Raw genomic sequence first — 25,612 nt, 5'->3', positions numbered from 1 at the left:
CTGTAACACACTTGAAGAGTTTTCGCCTGCGAGAAATGTGTTGCGAGAAAATTAAAAAATTGATAACATGGATTAAAATGGACGTCCACACACTGGAAGAGATTCTCGTTCGAGGCAAAAACCTCGCGCGAGTTTCTCGCTGGAATCGGTAGCTCAGGGAATTTTCTTGACACCTTTATCAAAGATGTTTGACATTTACCCATATATTCTTTATGACGATTGAATGTAGAAAAAGATATCACAGGTGGCGATGAATTGTATTGTTTTTATTTGAAAATGAGGAAGATGGCTGATAATTGCAGTCAGAAACTTATCCAACTTGTACGATGTCACCCGTAGGCCTATTTATATGACACACGGGATGAAAACTATAAAAACACGAAACTTAAAGAAGAAATCTGGAGACAAATATCAGATTATCTGAAAATAAATAGGGCTATATTTTATTTTGATGAGATTTAATAGTATTGATTAAACATTTGAAATAATGTATCTATATGTCTTAACAGTTTACATAATTTTAATCAGAATATAGCAAAGAATTCTCTATCATATCATGAATGGCAAAAAAAACTGAGGTCCATTGAACCTGAAATAACGCCTAAACGTATCATCATTCAAATCGAAACCAGTGTCCAAAACTCGCCCTTAATTTCGTACGATACAATGTGATTTTTCAGATATTTCTGGCTTTAATTTTAGGCCTACTTTTTCTTTTCATTAACAAAATATGTTCATGTAACTCCATTTCCTCATCATCTGAATACTCATATTCAACATAGCGTTCGTACGTAATTTGTAAAGTACGACAATATACTTACAGGTTATATATTTAAGTACGACAATATACGTAAATACATAACCTATAATATTTCCCCCAACGAGTGATTACTATAATCAGATAAATGCTTTCTTCATGAAGGCAGTGCATAGATGATCATAGCGAGGTGTGATCTGTGATAGCGAGAACTCGCCAAGTGTGTGGAGGAAGGCTCTTCGCCTCTTTCTAGCAACACATTTCTCGCTAGCGAAAACTCTGCAAGTGTTTTACGGGCCTAAAGAATAAACCTGCGCACCTCGTGACAGGGAATCAAAACTCCTGCTTAATTTGACGTTAAAACTGATCATTAAGTGAATTTCCAACCGAATAAAATAAAGAATTTTCAACATTTGCTATAGAGGTTAGTAATCTCCCAAAGATACTCTACATTTGAGGTATAACAAATTGTGGCTAGCTTCATTCGTTTTGAAATAAAGAAAGAAAGAAATCTGTTAGTTCTGTTACTATAAATCGCTCTGTATAAGCATGCAGTAGCCCTACGTTGCTATAAAGAGGTTTCTTCACTATATGCACGTTGACACTTCACCTCACTTCCTTGATGTTCTTCGACCTTCATATTGCCTTGGAAGAGAATCGATACCGCCGTCGTGAATATTGCAAGTGAGCCATCCATTAGCGAAACAAATGCTGTCATATTCAAGACGTGGCATGTGACAGCTGGGTATACATCTGCCTGAGACGATCGACTGTAACTTCGGCCCCAAATAGACACGAATATCCCCAGTCTCCACCGTCCATCGGTGTCCGATTTCTCTAAATACGTTAGGCCTACATTTTTACGTCTTTCCCCGCACAGAGCATGGACACCCATTTCGGGATCAGTGACCAAACATAAAATCGCAGAATTTTAAATGTTTCTTTAACAACACAATAAGCCACAACCGAATCCTAATATTATTAGTAATTCGGCCATGGATCACGCCTAATGACGCCACTTTGCCTCAGTACGGTTAGCAATGAATATACACACTATACAGGGTGTCTCAGGAGGAATGTAAAATACTTGAGGATAATGTATTTAGGTTGATCTACATCGATCAATTTTTGTATCCCTGTGGCGCCCGGGATCGGAACCCGTGTGTGACAGCCGTCTGCACCTCTCCGTTGATCACACGGTATGACAAATGTCTCAGTTCTGGTGAGGAATATGTTGGAAAATAGCGCAACAATTGCTGTGTCTGTTCCAATAAATCTTTCCATAAAATTGTGTTTTCTTTCTGTAAGCGGCCCCAGGGAAAATTATTTTCTGGACAGCCTCGTAATTGCGGTCGAATGGCCAAAATTTGTAAAAGCACTTGTTTTGAAATTATTAACATGGTGGAGGAAAACAATTTAACTCTTTTATCTGCCCCCATGACAATGTTTGCTTGTAAGTTAATTTTTGTACTATCTTTGTTCACTTACTTACTCACAAATGACATTTAAGGAACCCGAAGATTCATTGCCGCCCCTCACATAAGCCCGTCATCGGTCTCTATCCTGTGCAAGATTAATGGCCTTAACTCTGCCAGTTAAAATAAACCATTATCATTATCATCATCATCATCATCATCATATCCCATCTCCCTCAAATCCATTTTAATATTATCTTCCCATCTACGTCTCGGCTTCCCCAGAGGTCTTTTTCCCTCCGGTCTCCCAACTAACACTCTATATGCATTTCTGGATTCGCCCCTTCGTGCTACATGCCCTGCCCATCTCAAACGTCTGGATTTAATGTTCCTAATTATGTCAGGTGAAGAATACAATGCGTGCAGTTCTGCGTTGCGTAACTTTCTCCACTCTCCTGTAACTTCATCCCTCTTAGCCCCACATATTTTCCGAACAACCTTATTCTCAAAAACTCTTAATCTCTGTTTCTATCACAAAGTGAAAGTCCAAGTTTCACAACCATACAGGACAACCGGTAATATAACTGTTTTATAAATTCTAACTTTCAGATTTTTTGACAGCAGACTAGATGACAAAAGCTTCTCAACCGAATAATAACAGGCGTTTAATTTCCTCCAGAGTGTCATTTATATTTTTTATTATTGCTCCAAGATATTTGAATTTTTCCACCTCTTCGAAGGATAAATCTCCAATTTTTATATTTCCATTTCGTACAATATTCTTGTCACGAGACTTTGTCTTTTCGGGATTTACTTCCAAACCTATCGCTTTACTTGCTTCAAGTAAAATTTCCGTGTTTTCTATTATGTATAAATCTTTCAAACTATATTTCACATATAAATGTGATTTTTATTACACTTAAACTTCCTCTTCGGCGCCAAAACACAGTTCTATAGTTCTTTATACAGCCGATGTCTACCAGTTCCTCTCCATCTGATACTGATACAGCATAATAAGGAAGGAAAAGACATTTCCGGTATTTTGTTAGTGTCATCCACGACAGTAAATCCATATGAAACAAACACTGAATATTTCCATTCGAATACGCGGAAATATCAATCTGTGATGAATTATGAATGCCATCAGCTGGCATTTAAGGCACTTCTCTCAGCTCCTGGGTCAGGGTCGCAGCGAGAAGAGGGACGGAATTCGATTGGAGGGCTGGCCGGCTGTCGTGGATCCTTATTCGTGTTGCCCTGTTTTTGTGTATTTGAAGCTGTTCTAATGTAGAGACATTCCTGTAAAGTTTTTCACATACAATGCTTACTGTACGAAACATCATCACTGTCGCTATACAGCGTGTTAACTAATAAGTGAAAACTTTTGGAGAATGAATAGAAGACCTAAAAACAAGCAAGAAAGTTCATGTAAATATACAAGAGTGAAGGGGGATCGATACCACCAAAATTTAAGAGGTGATTCTGCATGTTAAGCTACGGTTTGTTTACGGCGATCATCGCCGGGCGCACATCGCCAGCGATTATCACCAGAGTTGCTAGCAGTTGAAATGAGTGGGCACGGTTTCTTTACAGCGAAGATCGCCAGCGCAGTTCGTTGGACGCGACGCAGATCGCTGGAGGTTGCTTCTGAAGCAAATTCAGGACGCACATCGCCGCATTCGTGTTCAATAATCGATATTTAGACAAGGTCATGTTGGAATATCGAATATCTCATCTGTACACGTTAACCACGTCTGTACGTTTTGGCTGCAAAACAAATCAAGACGTTTTGTAATTTTTCGCGGTCTGAAGACGAAATTATTATTGAATATATATCACAACATAATGCTCTTTTTAATATGAGCTTGTGAATTAATAAACAAATTAAACAATAAACCCTTACATTACATTTTTATCACGCCCGAGCCCCAGAGAATTTCGTTCAGTGTTGGGTAAGGGGGAAATTCTCTCTTCTGTAAGTTTTCTGTGACTAGGCCTACCTAAGTACTTACGCGGTATTCTGAAATATAGCGGTTTTTTTGTAGAGATGTAGTTGATCGTATATACAAGGCATAATAAAAGCCCAAACGAACCAAACCTAACCTATCACATGTTCGTACATGTAAAGTGTATAAGCGGATTACGAAGGGAACTACCTCAGCGCTAGTTTAGCCAATTTTTTTTTTTTTTTTAATTATTGTTTGGAATACACCATGTAATGTAATACAGTATCATAATAATAATAACAGTAATAATAATAATAATAATAATAATAATAATAATAATAATAATAATAATAATAATCAGTTCATAACCTGAGTTACTGCCAATCTTTCAACTGGAGTTACAGGGGTCTTGACAAAATTTGTAGGTAATTTAACATTGTCATTTTCAATTAAACTCAAAACATAATCAAACTGGTCGGTGAGAGTCTGAAACATTCCTTAAATTTTGTAGCGTTTTTATAAAGATGTCTCATTATCAATGTGTTAAAACAGAATTCTGTAAACCTATTCCTGAATATTTCATTAGTCTGTAGCTTGTTCCTTTTATAATACGCATGCGAGATTTTGATATCATCTCCCTCTTCTAGAATAAATAGCAACTTCATTATCTTGGATTTATTCATTATAATTTTTAGGTTATGTCCGTGGCCTACATTAATTTACTTGACCATTATGTAGTAGATGAAGGAATAAACAAATGAGAATCTACAGCGATGTGCGTCAATAAAGAAACCACTTCTCGGTGATCATCGCCAGCGTTTATAATCGCCGGCCATGTGCGTCCGACGATGATCGCCATAAACAAACCGTACCTTAACACATAACAAAACTGTTATTACATTTTTCCTTCGATAAAGTAAAAAAAAATATATATATATATATAGTCTTTGCCCAAAGTTTACAGCGCTCTATTGCGGTAACGACCCGAGAGAAATGACTGATTGCTATACAAACAGATAGGTAAAAAATTAATAAATGATTATAATATTTTAAACAAAATAATCTGCCCTCAATGAGGGTGACCATAAAGATCCAGAATAAAAGCACTACAGAATAATTTAGAAAGACAGGAATTGTATAGTAAAAAATCCAGAGAAATGCAAACCCAATAGAATCATCAATTAGCGTCTTGAGTCTTTTTTCATAAATTAAACCGTTTAGCCATGAATTTAAATTGAATAATCACGAAAATCGTTAAACTAAATCTTGCGACGTAGCGCACTGTCGAGTGCGTTCACCGAGTACAGCAGATGGGGAGGGGAAGGTAAGGGATGGATGGCCGAGCTTCCTAGAATTATTGGGAAAAAAATATTTATTACTATGATGTGCCGAGGTACATATGATATTTCCGTGCACGAATTCTGCATTACCATATGATGAAGAATGGGTAAAACGAAGAAAAATTCTCTCCGGCACCGAGACTCGAATCCGGGTTATAATGCGTTGAGAACCACTGACAATGCATTCCCGGAGTTCGTTAACACTATCTACAGGGCTAGAATACACAAAACATTTCAAATATTCCCCAAAAATAAAAAATGACGAGATTGAAGTCCGGGGATCTAGGAGGCCATTGTGTTGATAAGCCATGGCCGATGTACCCGTTAGGTAAAAACTCTAGATCATTCAAATCAAAGTGAGTCGGTGCTTCGTCATCTATTTACCATAGCAACTGCCTTTCCTAAAAAGACACATCATGGAAAAGTTTGTGTAGCTCATGTTGGAAAAATGAAGGTACGCACGCACGACCATTACGTCTTTCAGGTAAAAAAAAATGAGGTTGCAAATGTACCAGATGTTTACGGTTGGCGTCCACAGTGGTGACATCTCGAAAACGGTTGGTTTCCGGACCTACAGTATGTTTATTGGAAGTTTTGCCTTGTTTCATTACTCTCTAGTCACCCCTGCGGTTTGTACCTATGATTCTGGAACACCCTGTAACATATCTGCTAAACTGTACTCAGAAAAGAGTAGCAAAACGCGACAGGTTGTTAAGTTTTTATTGGAAGTCACTACTCCACAGAGTAGCCGTACTGTGTACGCTTTTTAAATAAAAATTATAGTTCAACGTGTGGAAAAAGTTTCTTTCGCGAAATAACATGATACATCGCTAGTATGACACAAGTTCCCTTTCACTCTGGAACCTACAGTATATGACTAAACGAATAGATGAAGCAATTCAAGTTCTCTGGCCTGGAAATTTCATTTAATATCCAGAATAATGCAATAACACTTTCATTCAAAGCAAGATTCGATGGTCTCCACACCTGTGGAGTAACGGCTAGCGCGTCTGGCTGCGAAACCAGGTGGCCCGGGTTCGATTCCCGGTCGGGGCAAGTTACCTGGTTGAGGTATTTTCCGGGGTTTTCCCTCAATCCAATATGAGCAAATGCTGGGTAACTTTCGGTGCTGGACCCCGGACTCATTTCACCGGCATTATCACCATCTCATTCAGACGCTAAATAACCTAAGACAGGCATGTGAAAACCCTGCACATTGTGCATCTGTCTCTGTGCGATGTGCACTCTCTATTCCCCTACCTGGAGGGAGTGAATCGCCTTGGAGGGGAACGCGACAGAGCTATACAATACCTGCAGCAGCTTTCAAGTAACACAGTTTCAGTACGAGTGCCGATTTGGCTGTGTCTGTGAATGACTTATCTATACTAATAATAAATCTGTAGCCGAAATTTTTCTGGTAATATATATAACTAACATATATAATTAATCACCCTGAAACCGAAAATCGCGTTTTTGAAATTTTTGTTTGTATGTCTGTCTGTCTGTATGTTTGTTACCTTTTCAAGCGATAATGGCTGAACGGATTTCGATGAAAATTGGAATATAAATTAAGTTCGTTGTAACTTAGATTTTAGGCTATATGGCATTCAAAATACATTATTTAAAAGGGGGGTTATAAGGGGGCCTGAATTAAATAAATCGAAATATCTCGCTTATTATTGATTTTTGTGAAAAATGTTACATAACAAAAGTTTCTTTAAAAATAATTTCCGATAAGTTTTATTCCTTGAAAAATTTTGATAGGACTGATATTTAATGATATAAATGAGTTTTAAAATTAAAATAACTGCCATCTAAGGCCGTATAATGAAATAAAAAACAAATGACTTCGTATATAAGGGGCCTTGGACAGCAACAATCGGTAGCTAAATTAACCGATTTGTATAATTAATTTTTATTTCACCATTGGAAAGTGTAGTTTCTCTAGATGGACATAATGCTATGTCATTATAGTAACTTCTGATATAATATAATATTATATTATATTATTTAAGTTATTTGAAGGGTTCAGAACCATAGTGGGTCAAACGTCATTTACTGAATACGTAGAAAAGAAGGGTTAAAATTAAGTTATTACCATAATTCAATGGAAACATATAGCAAGTAAAATAAAGTATAGACATGAAATCTAAATGATGTCATTGTTCATTAAACTATGGTTGCATGTAATAACAATTAAGAAACATGTTAAAGGAATTGTCATTGCACCAAATGAGTGCTCTCTGGACCGAAATGATCGCATTTTAATTATTTAAACACAATTTAAATTAAGTAACGTATTAAACATTTTATCCTTCTATCAAACATTAATGTTCCCTGGATCAAATGTCCTATTTTAATTATGTAATTACTTTATATTTATTTCTAACAGGTGCAGCGGAGCACACGGGTACGGCTAGTGATAAATAAAGTGAGGAGTTCACAGATAACGGAGAAGAGAAATTACGAATCATATAACATAACTGTTATAATGTTTTCCTCAGCCAATAATAATAGGCCTAATTATTTTAAAATGAAAGGCTTTCATCAGCCTATGTCGAGGTAATAGTGTTGTGAGGTGACAATTTAGATCAGATTATGATATTGCCAGCGCTTAGCCTATTTCTTAATCAGCACTCTCACGGCAAAACGTACTTGACAATGGCGGGTTATTTCGAAGAAGTCGTCGCTGAACGATTCACATCATTTATAGTTCACTTCTGTGAACGATTCCATTGTCTATTGTTACACAACATTTTCAAGATGGATGCTAATGCTAATGTTGCGCTATAAACCAATTTTTGGCAATCTAATGTAAAAGACTGCCTACAAATATTTGGAAAGTTTCAGAGAAAATACACAAATTCAATCTTCTAACACAATTTTTTTGTTTTTAAATTAAGTAATTTGCTGGGAGGCATCGTCAGATATATAGGCCACTCTTACACTAAACCTGGAGTAATTTAATCTTATTAATCAAATAAATGATTCTACTTACTGTTTTTTATATGCTCACCTGTATGTAATTTCTATTTTATACATATTTCATTGTTATTTTCCATCCAAAGATCATTAAGAACGATGAATATTACTTAATATTTCCTATCTTTCTTCAAATAGTGTTCATATGCCATGTTAATTTTCATTTGTTTTCATAAGTTAACAATGATGCACATTGGAAGCAACATATAAGAAATTATTTTCCTACACAATCCACGCTATATTCACGTTGTTTTGAAATGATTAATCGAAGATGGTTTGCTTATTGTTTATTACACGCACATTTGTATGTAATTTCTATTCCATACGTTTTTTTCTATCCCCCGATCATTAAGAATGGTGAATATTGTTCATGCTTGTTTCCTGTATTTCTTAAAATAATGTTATGTGGCATGTCAGTTTTTATTTGTCGTTATTTACGTAAAAATGATGCGCCAAAAAATAAAAAATAATAATAATTCCGTACTCACTCCACATCCTATGTATTCACGTTTGTTTTTCAGTGATTTATTAAAGAATGTACCGGTATTTAAAATACTAATAATTTAGAAACATGTTACATAAATCATCCTTGTGCCAAAAGACAATGCTCCCTGGACCAAACTGTCGTATTTTGCAGTGGTCGTCAGTACTCGCTGAAATGGGTAATAATATAATATAATTGTGTTGTACGTAGCAAGCGGGGTATCGGGGCTTTATGATGATCCGACGTGTAGCACATGATGCAAAAAGCGGGGTATCGGGCACTGAAAAGTGCCTTTTCGAAAGCATGGTGATGCGCATTTGACAAACGCAGTGTATGTACTTGCTAATAATCCCTTTTTATTTATCGTTATTTACGTAAAAATGATGCGTCAAAAAATAATAATTTCGTACTCACATTTGTTTTTCAGTGATTTATTAAAGAATGTACCGGTATTTAAAAGACTAATAATTTAGAAACATTTTACATAAATCATCCTTGTGCCAAAAGACGATGCTTCCTGGACCAAATTATCGTATTTTGCAGTGGTAGTCAGTACTCGCTGAAATGGGTAATAATATAATATAATTATGTTGTACGTAGCAAGATCGATTATTCAATTGATAGGATATTTTATGAGGTTGTCATGACTGAGATATCTATTGTCAATTGCTTTTATTTGTCAGAAGGCCTTGACTGACGGGTATATAAGGACCGGCGCTCTTAGGGGTGGAGGTCGGGGTTTGTGATGGCTCACAAGTAACAAGAGAAGGGAGAGAGATACCTAGTATTTTAAAGATTTATATCGTTCACTAGATGAGTTGATTCAACTAACCTGGAAATAATGTGAATCGTTCAGCGACGACTTCTTGTAAATAACCCAATGGCGTTGTTTTGGAGTCTGGAGGCAGAGGACGGGAAAGAAGGCAGAGGACGGACACTGGAAAGTTTTCTTTTCTCAATCGTACTATCAGGGACTGGAATGCTTTACCTGCAGACTTACTAAAGGCTTTACCAACAACCAAAAATGCATTTAAAAATAGGCTTAAGGACCTTACTAATAGACGGTAATTATACACAGTACTTAAAGGGTGTAAATGATATGTTGTTATTGAAGTGTTGTATCAGTGAAGAATTATGTTGTGTCAGTGAAGTGTGTTGTATCAGTGAAGAAGTATGTCGTGTCATTGAAGTGTGTTGTATCAGTGAAGAAGTATGTCGTGTCAGTGAAGTGTGCTGTGTAAGTGAAACGTGTTCCTGTCAGTGAAGCTTTATAGTTTATAGTGGCAGTGCAAAGAATTTGAACAGTGAAATGTTTTGAAGTGTTAGTGAAATCAGGATAGAATCAGTGAAATGTGTCGTAGTTCCAGTGCAGTGAGTGAGTTGACAGCGAAATGAGTGTAATGTGGAAAGGTACTTGTGCAGATATGAACATATACTCGTGGGTTTTAGTTCGATCTTAGTTTTAAGATACAAATTAGAATATTTCAAATGTTATTTTAAGTGATAGTTTCATTTAATTTAGTATATTCCCTGTTGTTATTATTATTGTTATTATTAGTATTAATTATTAGTATTATTATTAATTGTATTTTAATTAATAAGTTTATTATTGCCATTATTGAGTGTAATTAGTTACCACTGCCACCGGGTGTATACCCATTGCAGTGTGAATAAATACATACACAACACAGTCGTCAAAGGTTAGACGACTTACGACTTTCATTTCATAAACTGGTAAGTGATGAGAATATAGTGAGGAATACATGTGAGGTTCTTGAGGTTGTAAGGAGAGAAGAAAACAACTATTTGCAAGGCGGAAAAATTTTCTGGAAAAATATATAATGGCAAATTTTCCATTTCACGTCACAATATTAATTCAATATACTTATATTAATAATTCTTTAAATCTGACATAAAGAGAATATCGTCGCTTCACAGCTTGTGAACTACACTTTTAATTTCTTGAGTAACGCTCCCAACTTGTCGATACTTGCTCTCAACGTTTTCAAATAAACTATATGTGAATTTAAATTCTAAGCTTAATTTATATTTATTAATATTAATTTATATTGACACAACAAAGAAATGATTTCAGTGTAAAAACTTCACAATGTCCTACTGCATGTAATTAATTGGGAGTATAATATTTTCTTCAACATATGGTCACCGTAAATAATAATGTTTGACGAACAATGAAAGAGTAGGGTCTATTACTTTAAAATAATTAGTACCTACTACGTAATATGAAATACTCGTTCGTTTCTTGTTGTTTCGAAATTACTGCAATTTTTTTCTTCAAATACTGCATAAAAATCATATTAATAAATGATGCTTTACAAATCACTACTTTGTGATGTATAACTGAGTAAGCCTAAAGTTTCTTGTATTACATTTGTCAAGTATAGACAATGATAATAACCGTGTTTTTTTCCTTCTGCTAACTATGTTTATAATGTCCAAATGCCTATTTAATCCAACCCTAGAAGCACAGAATACATCATTGTACACCCCTCCAGCTAAGAACGGGTAAGAGCAACGCTTGATTGATGCAACCTGCACAGACCGGCGATCCGCGCACATAACTGCACATTTAGAGTCTGATTTCTGACATGCTTGACCTATGATGTTGATAAAGCGTCGTAAAATAACCTACTAACAAAAATATTCGATGACCATATAGTCAACTTGAGGCAATACTGAATATAATGCAAGGATCCATCTGGTGATTGAAAAGAGTAAGAAAACTCTTCACAGTAAGAAATCAATCCAGAGAACGTAGCGCTTCCATTCTTGGAAAATGCCATTAGTCCTTAGCAAAGGAAAAGAGAAATTTGAAGCTCAAGGTAACAGCAATTTGTACTATTTTTAATACAATGAAATACTGTTAGTTGTCTCAGGAAGGAAACTTCATAGCAAGATCTCTACACGCTACAGAACTTTCCAGTCACTGCAGGTAATGGTTACAAGGCCGCAGACTGTTACAATGAGTGGAATCGTACGCATTCCATTTCAATGATTCCCCTCAAACACGTTTCACCTGTTAGTAGTTACTTCCTATCTGCTCTGCACAGTCGGTTACTCGAGTGAGACAAAGAAATTGCTAATGCTTGCTAACAAGCTCTTCGAAACTTCCGGCGCTATTTCTTCGTATCAAAAATGTTTCATTCAAACAAATTCCGTGAATCTGAGAGTGGAGTGAATTCAATTTTATACATACGGTATATGCACAAGAATAGAGGATTCTGTGGAACGAAATTTCGATTTCGGTTGCCATGGAAATGCTTACGTCATAGAACCCTACGTTACACCCTATAATCTTTTCGCTGTAAGAAAAATCCTAATGTAAACAATAGCATGTGACTGAAGTGAGGTTTCATTGGCCACTGTTTGGCGCCATAGATTCTCAATACGTGTTCCCGCCTACTGTTGTACATTCTGTTTCATGTTAAACAATTCCCGCTACTCATAATGTAGGCCTAACCTCACTACTATGCATTCGTTTGCTTAGGAAACATTTACTTTATAATTACTGTAATTAAATTATTTTTAAGTCTTATGTCTTCACAACGGACAGTTGAGGATGCAGAAGCCATACTTCAGTACCACTTGCTTACGTGAACAACTACTAGCTCAAGTGACGCCAGCTGGTTACAAGAACAGACTACCTCGGTATTACTGTTGGTATTCATCCGCGTTCATAGTACATAACAAAATATAAAACTAGCTTTTCTTTTACATATCGTTTTACACATGAGTGAAGTTAAATGTTTCATCGTATTTAACAACTAGTACTAAATTTTTTATTTTCAAATAATACAAGATTGTGGTTTCCAAATACGAACTATATTTTCCTGCGTCATGTGAGTGTTTCGACTGGGAGCCAATCACGGGTATGACAGCAACGTGCTTATGTTTACATTAGGATTTTTCTTACAGCGAAAACAGTATAGATCATATAATATGTAAGAGATAGGTCATCGCTATGTTAAAATCGTTTGCACTTTGAAGAGAAGAACCACCAGGATCGCCATCCGTCCGCCGTAAACGAACACGAGATGGCAGTACAGTCGCTAATGCAATTCAAATAGGAATTATAACGTGACTCCTTACGTAACAACTAGATGGCAGCGTAGTAAACCTGACAAAAATTTAACTTCAAAACCTGTAAGGCCGACCTATCTGGGATATATATGATCTAGGGTTACGCTAAACATACATAGAGATAGAGATAGACATATATATAGAGAGAGAGATAACAAATAATATAATGTCACAGTCTAATATATACAGTCACGAAGCTTGAGTTTATGAGGGTACTAGAAACACTAGACTGTGCAGGTATTACTTCGCATTGTCTGTAATGAGACGATAGTAGCGATCCTAGTGGTTAGCAACTGTCTATGGATGCATATTTACTAGTATTGAGCTTCGTGACTGTATATACTAGACTGTGGTAATATTATACACTTAATTCATAATGTTACTATTTTAATTTTGTTCGTTACTTCAACGTGAAATAACCATATCATATTTTCATTTTTTCCTTTAGAGTTTTAAATGTTTTAAAATTTGTTTTTATAACTTGAAAGGCGGCCGGGTAGCTCAGGTGGTAGAGCAGCTGGCTACGGACTGGAAGGGTCCGGGGTTCGATCCCAGGTGGTGACAGGATTTTTTTCTCGTTGCCAAACTTTCAGAACGGCCCCGAGGTTCACTCAGCCTCTTAAAAATTGAGTACCGGGTCTTTCCCGGGGGTAAAAGGCGGTCAGAGCGTGGTGCCGACCACACCACCTCATTCTAGTGCCGAGATCATGGAAAACATGGGGCTCTACCTCCATGCCCCCCAAGTGCCTTCATGGCATGTTACAGGGATACTTTTACCTTTTATAACTTGAAACATGCATCATTACTGTTCACGATCTCTAGAATATGCAATTGAAATGGGAGTGTGGAAATATTTCTTAATCTTATCCATTTAAATTTAATACAATACCAGCTAAATTTTCAAATCAACTTATTAATATTTATTCACATTGTTACAGACAAGCCAGGCTGTACTAAATTTATGGACCTGACAACCTCCATATTGTATCAGTAATATATCTATGATTTACATCAATTTCATCAACTACAATTGGATGAAACGTCTTAACAACACGCATTTTAACAAAATATAAACATGTTAGTGACAAAACGACACTGCGCTTTAGTTCAACGTCAAACATCAAGATCAACAGAAACTGCCCTATTCAACGAACTTTAAATCGGCAAATACAGCCAACATATATTATGTTCAACGTGATTATAATTTTTAAAGTGATTTTACAAAGTGTTCACATTTCAATGACTACGCTAATAGTGGTTACAATTCTTCAACAGTTTTAATTTTTATATATTTTAGATCATATCACATGACTTGCAGTGATTTAAATCGGCAAATACAGCCAACACATGTTCAAAGTGATTTAAACTTTTAAAGTGTTTATACAAAGTGTTCACATTTCAATAACTACGCTAATAGTGGTTACAATTCTTAAACAGTTTTATTTTATATTTTAGATCATATCACATGACTCGCAGTGATTCAACCTAACATAGCATGTATATCATAGATCAACCTAAGTTAAGTCCAAGCAATCACACTAATATGACCCGAAAATTACCACATTAAGTTCCATCTAATAGGCAAGGTTTTCATCATATCACTCTAACATTTCACACCTGAAGATGATACACATGTATCGAAAACGTTAATGAAAATTTATTTATTTTAGGATAAGCAAAGGCGGTTTTGTACACATATAATTATAGTCAAACTTATCGATTTAGCTTGAAAGAACCGTGTCTTATTGCTTGTGTTCTCTGAACATTTAATTAAAATTAGGTTGTAGAGTTTAACCCAATTTACGGAGATTCTCTGTCACCAGTATACGAACATAACCCAGTTCAAAGGGATGTTGTCTCGTGCACAAGTATAGAGAAACTTAAGGTATGTCATTTTAGGACAGTCTTGCCCACAGCATTAGATACAAAAACAAAGGGGAATGGAAACAGAGTGTTGTCTCGAACGCACAGCGAAGTCAGTCAAGGTTACAGAGTTCATAAGTTTGTATGCAGCATTGCAACACTGTTAACTTCCCATGTGATTAAAGCAAACGCTGATATTGTACTCGTAATGGACGTAATGTAAACTATAAACATTCGGTCGCTTTCCCTACAGTTAGCAAAAGCATTGTCAAAACAAACGTAACACTTTCTCAATATACATTTTCTTCCAGTAACTCATTGTTTACAGTATGTACATAAATGGACGAAATTTTAATACCACGTTCTCCCATATTTATTTCTCTTTATTAGTACAAAAGCCACAAACCTACAAGCCAGAACCTACAAACCGAAATTTGTTGGTAATGTCCATTGTGAATTAACGTTAATATGTGTTAATAATTTTATAAACACTATTTAGTAAGTTTCTTCTACTTTTTTTGTCGAACTAAAATCAAATTATGAAGAAATTTACAAATTGGATTTAAGGAAGAATAAAATATATAATAATAATAATAATAATAATAATAATAATAATAATAATAATAATAATAAGACGGTTATTTATTATTATTCTGTACCGTGTCATAGATAAATACAGTTGCTTATCACGCTGGAAAATATAACTTAAAATATAACGTAAAACAGTCAGTCATGTTTTTTAGTTCTTCATTCTGTCACGGGTGCGCACGTGTCGATAACGCAAGCTGTCTTTAGAAATCATTTAACTAGGCCTATTAGTGTAAATTGTCTCTACACATTACTGTATTTCTATTCATATTGACTAGGCCTAAACAGTTTAGTTTTAAACAAATTTTCACTGAGTGGATTTCTTCAAGAAATATATTTTTTTAATCGTTACCTTCAATAATAAATTTTCTAAAATTTTTTATTAAGGAGAAAATATTTCCTGAAGAAATACGTAAAAGATCCTAGACTATGTTGTTGATGCCAGTCTTTAAAACATTTCTGTCAAAAAACCATGCAGATATTTAATTAATTGTAATTTTATTATGTAAAAGCTTTACTGTTGTAAAACATATGCAAATTTGATATTATTTTTAAAAGTAATTATTAGCTAGATACTCGTTATATTAAGCATGAAAAGTTTTGTTCATTTAGCATTTATAGTAGCTGAAATATATATATATATATATATATATATATATATATATATATATATATAAACTAAATTTTAGCAGGCCAATGGTATATCTCGCCCTTAAAAAGGCCTGCAGTTATCTGTACGAAGATTGTTCATTTTTCTCATGTCCAACTCAAGGCGGTAACTGACTAGAATGATTCTCGAAGGAAAAACTCCATAATCTATCAAATGTATATTTATATAAGTAACTTAACTGGTTAGGTTAGGTTAGGTTAGGTCACGTTGGCTACGGGCGGGTTAGGACGACCCTTTAAGGCCCATTCACAATGAAAATTAAACATAACCTTAACATAAACACAGAAGTTTGCGCCCAGGCTACCAAATGGGATCATATACAATGATTCACATAAGCATTGACATAAACATTACCGTAAGACGTTAACATGAAAATTTGCAAACTCCAAACTTTCATGCTTATGCTTACGTGATTTGCAAACAGTACACAATCGTGAAGCGCTGAAATATACGACAGAATATGAGGAAATGGCGTCGTCGTTATGTTTCCATGGTTACCAAGTATGTTTGCTGTTATGTTTATGTTCCCCTCGTGAATGATGGTATGACTTCTTGGTTTTACCGTAACGTTTATATTCTTAAGTTAACGCTTACGTTATGTTTAATTTTCATTGTGAATGAGTCTTTACACGTCGGCCATACTGAGGCCTATTGTGCACCCCGAAGTGTATGGGATGAGGGTGTACCAGCCCACCGGCCGCATGTGAACTCTCATCCGCTCATACAATGAGGGCCTTCTACCCTCCCCCGCTCTGAGTTCATACCGCCAAGGTGACCAAGCAGCCTCAGGCTGCAGTGCAAGCCTTCGGGTCCCTTAGAAAAATGACAGCAATTGGGGGTTCCCCATATTAGCCATCTACATCATGCCGTCAACATTTCTCCATTCCATAGCATTACCCGAACACTGGCTGGCGACGCACGGGGTGGGGCGGGGCTGGCTAAGGACGAGTGGGTTGCCTGCTCGAAACCTGGGTACGCAGCGATCCCAGAAGAACTGATGCGTGTTAATGCAGGTTTTCTTAAAAGGTGTGAGAGCTGTATGGCAGCACAAGGACATCATTTTCAACATCTGCCACGACAAGGTATGTGGTTATTGTTATTGTAATATTTACATGAACAATCTACGCGCTTGACTGAAGGGACTATGAATATCCAAACAGCGTACTTCCAACCACAAGGGGCGGCCGCACATTCACGGATGAACGTCTGTTTGTATTATCAGTGTACTATCATCATTATAATTACTGCATTATTATTTAATACAACGTTATTGTAGGCTAGTTGTTTATTATTATTATTATTATTATTATTATTATTATTATTATTATTGTTTTAGTACTAGGTATACAACTACTACTAATATGTTTAATTCGTTATCTCGTGAAGCCAACTGCTTTGTGCGCTGTAGTAAAAGCCTTACGGTGGGGGTAAGTGAGCTAGCTACCTGCAAGTGGAAGTGTAGTAAGGGAGGGAAGCTACTCAATGCATTTCTTCTTTTCCCTTACGCGCAGGTAGGTTTCACGAGATACCGAATGCCCTACTATTACTACCACTACTATTACAAGTACTACCACCACCACCACTACTACTACTGCCGCCACCACCACTATTACTACTGCCACTACAACTACTGCTACAACAACTACCGGTACAATTACTGCTGCTACAACTACTGCTACTGCTACTACAAATACTACCACCACTACAATTACTACTACTACTACTACAATTACTGCCACCACTACCACTACAACTACTACTACAAGTACTACTACTACTACTACTACTACAAGTACTGCCACAACTACCACTACAACTACAAGTACTACTACTACTACAACAAGTACTACTACTACTACTACTACTACTACTACTACCACCGCCACTAGTAATACTATTGGGCCCATTCAAGCGGCCTACTTGCGAGGGCAGTCCCCCACACCATGCCCCTCTCCTCACGGGGTACTACTACTACTACTACTAATGGTTATGATCCAACCACAAGCATGACAACTGCAAGACGACAAACCATGTACGTATGTAATTATTATTATTATTATTATTATTATTATTATTATTATTATTATTATTATTATTATGAGAATCGCAAACAATAGACATAGTTTACAAAAATTCGTATACTCTGCTTTGCGGTCTACGTATATCATATTCATGATAAAACTAGAAATCACCACATACACCAAGAAGAGGTTCGATTTTTAACCTGCTATTTCCAATTAGAATTCCCGAGTTCGAATGAAATCGGCAACTTAATTTGTAAATTCGTACATCTATAACTAGGATGGCTGAAACTGTTAATATTTAGAAATCTGTCTCTTGAAGCAACTGTTTCTCGTGGTATGAGGGAAGTATACGGGGAATTTTTGCACTTCTAAAATAAAAATAAACTAGCCGGCGGACCGCAACCTAACGCCGGCAACTAAAAATAATCGTAACGCCACAAAACAATCCTGTGGAGAGAAATCATATGTACGTCCTGTAACAACACGGATGAACTGTCTTGTGATGGTAACATGCTGCGGTAAAGTAATACACGCCCACTTACCGAGGTCTGCGGTGTACACGTCACTACGAACGAGGAACACAACCACACAACTGGACAGCCAAAAACAGACTGCCGCGCCGCCCCTGCTGACGGAGAGAGAACCAGTCGAGAATCGATACTTACTCGAACGATTTCTGTCGACTGTTGAGGTGATCGAGAATTTTACGAGAAGACTTTGCTGGCATGACTACAGAATCTAGCACAGATCAAACGCAGATTAGCCGGATTTATTAATGCGGCTGGCCCATTGTTGCCAATTTAGCGATTTCGTCGCTAAATCTGGAGACTTAACTGTTTTTCGGCGAGAGTTTGCTATTGCTTAAGTAGGGATTCCGCGACAAAAATAAGACTTTCTCTATTGATAAATAAATTAATTACAGGCGCCGATTTCAGATAGATTAATGACAAATTAATGGTATTTGTAATTGTGTTGTTTAATATTTTACTACCAGTATGCTTTATCAACTGCTACCGGTATGGTTATCCAACGTTCAAATGGGATGAAAATGGAAATGATAATGCAAGCAAAATAAGTCCAGCGTTCAGGGCAGAAAGTTTCCCAGCATTTGCTCTTATTGGGTTCAGGGAAAACCCCGGTAACTTATCCCAACCAGGATTTGAACTTGGGCCCACTCGTTTCACAGTCAGATATGCTAACCATAACTCCACAGGGGTGGACATTATAATGGAATTAAAAGGCTAGCGTAGATAATTATAAACAAACAAAATTAGATTATTGATCCTCTTTAGTCATCTATTTTTTTTTACAAATAAGTATCTACGATAAAACTAATATGCTTAAAAAGCTAGAGATTATCCTTCTAAACTTAGTTTTTCTGAATTTAAAATAAGTTTTTCTAAATTTAAAATAATTATAATATTAAACAAATAAACTTTATGAAAGTATTATTACAAACTCTGCAAAGATTATAATTATTTATGTTATTTATAATTATTTATTTATGCAGACATTATTGCTATCAACAGACGTTTAAAACGGGCTCTTGTTCTTGACCCTACTATCCGTTTCGAAAGAAACCTAAATCAGGCCACCGAGGTTGATATTGAGAAGAAGTCCATAATGAACCTTGTCTGCCGTATCTTTCTCAAAAGTACAACGTCCCTCTTAAACAATGGTCCGTCATTGGTTTGCTGTTTGGCAGTAGAGGTTCAATCACAAAATTCACGTGGAATTATCTTAAGGAACTTCACATTCCTTTTGATTATGTAATGTCTATTCTTATAAATATTATCAAGGATTCTCTTCAAATATTACATCATCATCTCTATTTCAATTAATCAACTTATATTTGCCTTCAACAATTAACTTTCTTTTTTCTTTAATGTATCACATCACATTATTGTACATGTTTATTGTATTCAGGACCCTTGTGGTCACTCAAAATTCTTTGAGCTGATGTCTATAATTTAGCAATTTATTATTAGTAGGCCGAACATTAATAATTTAACATTGAAAGAGCAAAACACAAAGGCAGATTTTAAACATAATAGTAGTTTAGGACCAAGATTATATAATTCCATAATCAAAATTAACCTGGAATTTCAACATTTTCCGTCATTAATTTTAATAAAAAAAAAAAATAGGACATCTGCTTATAAGTGATATTTAAATTGATTCTATGTATGAAGTTTTTTTATGTTTTTATTTTCATGTTTTAAATATATTTCTATGTATTACTCCTGATCATATACATATCAGATTGGCCATTCCCTTGTTATAAAATTGCAACATATAAAACAGAAAAACCATTAGGCTCACCACTGTCGAAAATAAAATTTTGGTAATGACCACTAGATGGATGTACTGCTGGAAACTATTAATCCATGCAATTCCATCAGGATTATAACGTCGCTAGATGGCAGCATATTGAAATTGATAAAAGTTATCTTTTTTTTTTTCTTTTCTTTCTTTCTTTTCTATTTTTCTGTTTTCTGTTTTTCCGTTTTCTCAGAGGCGTATACTGGTTAAAGGGTTTGGTCTACCGCTGACCCTATTATTACACAAAATATATCTAACAATTACTTTAATTTTAATTACTATGGTAAAACTAATAATACAAAATTATTACATTATGTTATATTATAAACTTTTTCTTTTGTAATTTCCTTGGGCTACCGCTGGTAGCCCCGGTAGCCCACAAAATACGTCCCTGCGTTTTCTTAAACTAGTATGTGCACAACACCCATGACCAAGGCAGGACTCGAACCCACAACCTTTCAGACCAAGCAATAGAGACATGCTGTGCCCCTACTGCTTGAGCCATCCAGATCGGCATCTTGAAAGTGTATTAGACTGATCAGTCTGTATTACATAATTCGTAAATTTAAATTCGAACACGAGCTTTGCTCATTCGTCTATTTCTGATTCTTTACGTCTATGTTGTTTAGTGTAAATAAATATCAAGTATCAAAATGTCCAAGGGTTGAGAATGAAAACCCAAGCCTGTGGGATAGACTTTTCGGTTAATCACTGCTAGTTCTCTGTCGAGAGACGTTGCAATGTTTAATTTGAACTTTATTATAAGTATTGTCGCATCACATTAAGAATGGGCCATCAAATGTTGCAGGATCCTCTTTGAAAAATATTGGAGTGCAAGAGGTCAAATAACTTTATTGTCAAACGCCTGGCATTAGAAAACAACAACATGTTGCAAGGTCCCTACACTGGAAAATTGCTTCCATTTCCTGCATTATGTTAATAATAATAATAATAATAATAATAATAATAATAATAATAAGTAAAAATTAACATAGTAGCAAAAGTTAATTAAAGTACGTGGGACATACTTCAAGAAGAATATTTCGCCAGGAATTAATAAAGCCATATTCCATTCTAAAATTGTAAATTAGTACATAATAAATGCACATGCAACAATACCTTTCGTCACTGGCTCAGAAGAAATTGCGTACTGAAGGATGCACTGAAAGGAATGGTGAACGGGAGAAGAGTTTGGGGCAGAAGATATAAAATAATAGACTACATTAAAATATATGGATCATCAGAGACTAAGAGGAAGGCAGAAAATAGGAAAGACTGGAGAATGCTGGGTTTGCAGTGAAAGACCTATCCTTGGGCAAAACTCTATAAATAAATGAATGAATGAATGAATGAATGAATGAATGAATGAATGAATGAATGAATGTTCTCTCAGTACCATAAACTGGGGTTACTTTGAACACAGAGGAAACTTTGACCATTTTTTCAGAAAATCATATTTAGGTTTCTATATGCTGCACTTGTTATAAATGGAAGTAAATTTGGTATGAGAATGATTTTATGATAATTTACCTCCATCTATAACAAATGCAGCATGTAGAAACCTAAATATGATTTTCTGAAAAAATGGTCAAAGTTTCCTCTGTGTTCAAAGTAACCCAAGTTTACGGTATGAGCCATTTTACACATAATCAATATGTAACACATACGCATGCTTCCCACATTAAGAATGCTGGTGCTGCCAGTATTTTACACTCGAAGGTGTGGACTGGGGTAATACTACCCTCATAAAAAGAGCAACGTCCTTTCAAACAGGAAAAGGTAATCACAATGAGAACACAAATGTTTCTATAATGAAACAAGTCAAATAAATATAAATAATGGCTGATACAGTTTTTATTAACTCATTCCTTATTACTCTACAGTTGGTATTACTGTTGTTGTAACAGAAGTGTCATTCAATAAGGAATATGGACAACATACACCAGCAAATCTGAAACAGGAAAAAAATAGTTTTAACCAATGTCTGCATGCTGCAGTAATACAAGATAATACACAACACTGAGAACTATGATAATATTACTGGTATCACAGTCTTCTATATACAGTCACGAAGCTTGAGTTTTGAGGGTGCTAGAAACAATAGACTGTGCCGGTACTATTTTGCATTGCCTGTAATGAGGCGATATTAGCGATCCTAGTGGTGAGCAACTATCTAATGTTTGCATATTTACTACGTATTGAGCTTCGTGACTGTATATACTAGACTGTGATATTATTCTTAAAGATACGATAGTGCTGTAATGTTACCGTACCTTCCAATGGGACAGAAGAATTTAAGGAAGACCTGGTAATCATCCAGAAAGTCAGACTGCACGCAGCTTGCGAATATGCGACAGTTTCCAGGCTCTCCTCCAGGAGTGGCACATTCTTCTGTGTTCTCGGTCACCTGATGTAAAGAGATCACAAAGTGGAAGTCGTTACAAATAGTGTAAGAAAAGTAGACATTACATCTTGAGAATAAAAATGCTTTCACAGGATATGAAGAGTGATAAGTAGTTCTGGTAGTGGCTGCAGTAGTTAGAACTTGGTGTTTTATTTAATGACATTTCTGCTGGAAGAGTCAATCAGAGTTCAACATGAACGAAATATGGCCGACAAATTTTGATATGAAAAAATGGGGAAAAAAGTAATGGTGAATATTTCAGAAGAAGCGTTGAATTGACTTTCATATCATGTGATATCTGACACGACGTCGAAACTAGTTACCAGTTTCTATAGTTTTCTTCACAGTAGATGATCAGCACCTATTGTGGCTATTGTGTTGCTCACTGCTGTACTTACAAATGGTGAGGAAAAAGGAAGGGGTTGTTATCTGTCTGGAATGTAAGAGAATGCTTATTCGGGTACAACCCAGCGAGTTTCTGTTAAATTGCTGACAGACAGAGAAAGATATAATAATAATAATAATAATAATAATAATAATAATAATAATAATAATAATAATAATATGTCCTGCAGGAGTTCTTTAACATGCCGCTAAATCTACTGACATGAGCCTGTCGCGTTTAAGCACACTTAAATGCCATTGACCTGGGCCGGGATCGAACCTGCAACCTCGAGCACAGAAGGCCAGCGCTATACCAACTACGCTACCCAGGCCGACTGAAAGTTGGAATTTTAGGATTGAAAGATTGTAAGAATGAGAAGGGGTGACCCGGAGGTACTTCTCTATTGTGTCGTTCACTGCTAGGAAGGAGTTGTTACCCGTCTTGGAATGTAAACGGTACAGGATGTTAGAAAAGAGTAAACACTTGCGAAAAATGATGCAAAAATTAAAAAAAAAAGAAACTTAAAAATAGGCACTAACGTCGAAAAAGGCATTTTTAGGCACTATAAAACCTCTTGATTTATACCTATATTTTCATGAAAAATGTAAATATTAAATCTCAAGCCTGTATGTATCAAGGAAAAAAATAGGTTTTTGCCTAAATTCCACTCTCTAGTTATAACCTATTTAAAGAGATATAAAGTGTTAAAAGTATGTAATCGAGATGTATAAAATGAAGTAAATGAAGATATGATTTAATTAAAATGAATAGACTGGGTTGAAGTGTTCAGAAACAAGACTTAGCTGCAATTTTAATATTTTAGTATAATGAGGAGACAGAATAGCAAGCACAGGTTAACTTGTTGAAGTGCACCAGCCCATTTACGCCTTCCTCTCTCCATTGGTGCTGCCTCCACTTGTGGGTATTTGTGGTATGAATAAAATACAATGTATGTAGAGAACTGTATCCCACTCATCGGCTTGCCACTCACATCATGCTTCATAATTGATAATCTTACCTCGGGGCTGCTTGGTACCTTCACCACCACGTACGTCGAGTTGTCTGTGTTGTTGGCGACAATAAGTCGATCTTCAGAGTCGAAGTAGTCCAGCAGCCACGTCACGTCCCCCAGCGTGTAGTTGGTGACGTGCGGCACATCTGCATTCAAACAAGATCAACATACGCAATCTTAAAATATCAATAAATAAGAATAAGACGATGACATTTCACGGAAAACACCTATCAGAATCACAATTGTAGTAGACGACTACATATTGAAACAAGCATAGTGTTTTAATTACCTCAGGAGTTGCATTACTTTTAACAATGACAGAGATATAGACCTTAAGTTACAAAGATATCACACAATGTGTGGCACAACTGGATGGAGTTATCAAATAACAGACCAATCAGCAAAATCAACGTTTAGAGATGTTGAGGAGTTTAGTTGGAATTAATTATAAACTCATAGCATTAATCTTTTTCAAATTCAACTGTCTCTGAGCATGGGAGAAAATAATTTCAATACCAAACAGGTCATTATTTACCATTATAATAATTAGTATGTAAATTTTGCAATAACAAACTATATGTTGGTCTGTTGTCGCAGAATACAAAATGGAGGAAAACCAATTGAGCAAGAACTAAAATTTAATGTTGAGAGTGGAAAATAAGAGACCATGTGTTCAGGTATTTTTTAAGACCTTTCAACTATTTGTCTGCAGATGATACCAAATTGTCATTTTTATAAAATTGCTAGTTGGTCTTTTTTGCATAACTCCGTCCAATTAACCCTTTGTAGCACAATTTAACTTTTTATATTTTTCATATCATGGATCATAACAAAGCTTCGACCAATGTTTTTTCAACATTTTAACTCTGCACACAATTTCAAAACACAAATGGCACCTCTATATATACTCAAGAGGTGGTTCCTTGGTGGAATATCTTTGCCAAAAAATTTAGAAAGAAAGAAACTGGTGGTTCTTCTGAACAACCACTATGCTGGAAAGGGTTAAAAGAATATTAAAAAACTATCGTAAAGATACAAGGATAAAATTTGATAAAGTTATGGCATTCCCATTCTATTATATTGATGTGAATCATGGGTAATGAAGAAGAAAGATGTTAAACACATTCAGACCGTAGAAATGAAATTATTTTGATCAGTTAAAGGCTATAACATTAGATAGAACTCCTAGTGAACAAATTAGACACGAATTAAATGTCTCTTCATTGTTCTATATACACTTTTATGTCACTGATTAACTTTTCAACTTTAGTATGTTAACTTTTTAGGAAATTACTGGCTGACTAGTTTTGAAGTGTTGT

The 25,612-nt window shown here is 35.6% G+C and overlaps 2 protein-coding genes across 3 annotated transcripts in view; both read right to left on the bottom strand.

The window, feature by feature from the left end:
* Positions 1-18,839, bottom strand: part of AnxB10 (Annexin B10) — a 76,740-nt gene extending 57,901 nt beyond the window's left edge. For both annotated transcript variants that reach the window (XM_069846739.1, XM_069846738.1), the window contains exon 1: positions 18,713-18,839. The gene's annotated coding sequence lies outside the window, so the exon portion shown is untranslated. The remainder of the gene's footprint in view (positions 1-18,712) is intronic.
* Positions 18,840-22,318: 3,479 nt separating this feature from the next.
* Positions 22,319-25,612, bottom strand: part of LOC138714674 (inter-alpha-trypsin inhibitor heavy chain H3-like) — a 57,062-nt gene continuing 53,768 nt past the window's right edge. The window contains exons 16-18 of the mRNA XM_069846736.1: positions 24,300-24,439; positions 22,766-22,899; positions 22,319-22,443 (exon numbers count right to left, since the gene is read on the bottom strand). Of these exons, the coding sequence (XP_069702837.1) occupies positions 22,365-22,443; positions 22,766-22,899; positions 24,300-24,439 (353 nt within the window). The 3' untranslated portion in view covers positions 22,319-22,364. The remainder of the gene's footprint in view (positions 22,444-22,765; positions 22,900-24,299; positions 24,440-25,612) is intronic.

This window comes from Periplaneta americana, chromosome 15 (assembly GCF_040183065.1).
Source record: "Periplaneta americana isolate PAMFEO1 chromosome 15, P.americana_PAMFEO1_priV1, whole genome shotgun sequence".
Taxonomy (NCBI): Eukaryota; Metazoa; Arthropoda; class Insecta; order Blattodea; family Blattidae; genus Periplaneta; species Periplaneta americana.
The sequence above is the reverse complement of the archived record's forward strand: the minus strand, read 5'-3'. Positions and strand labels throughout refer to the sequence as shown.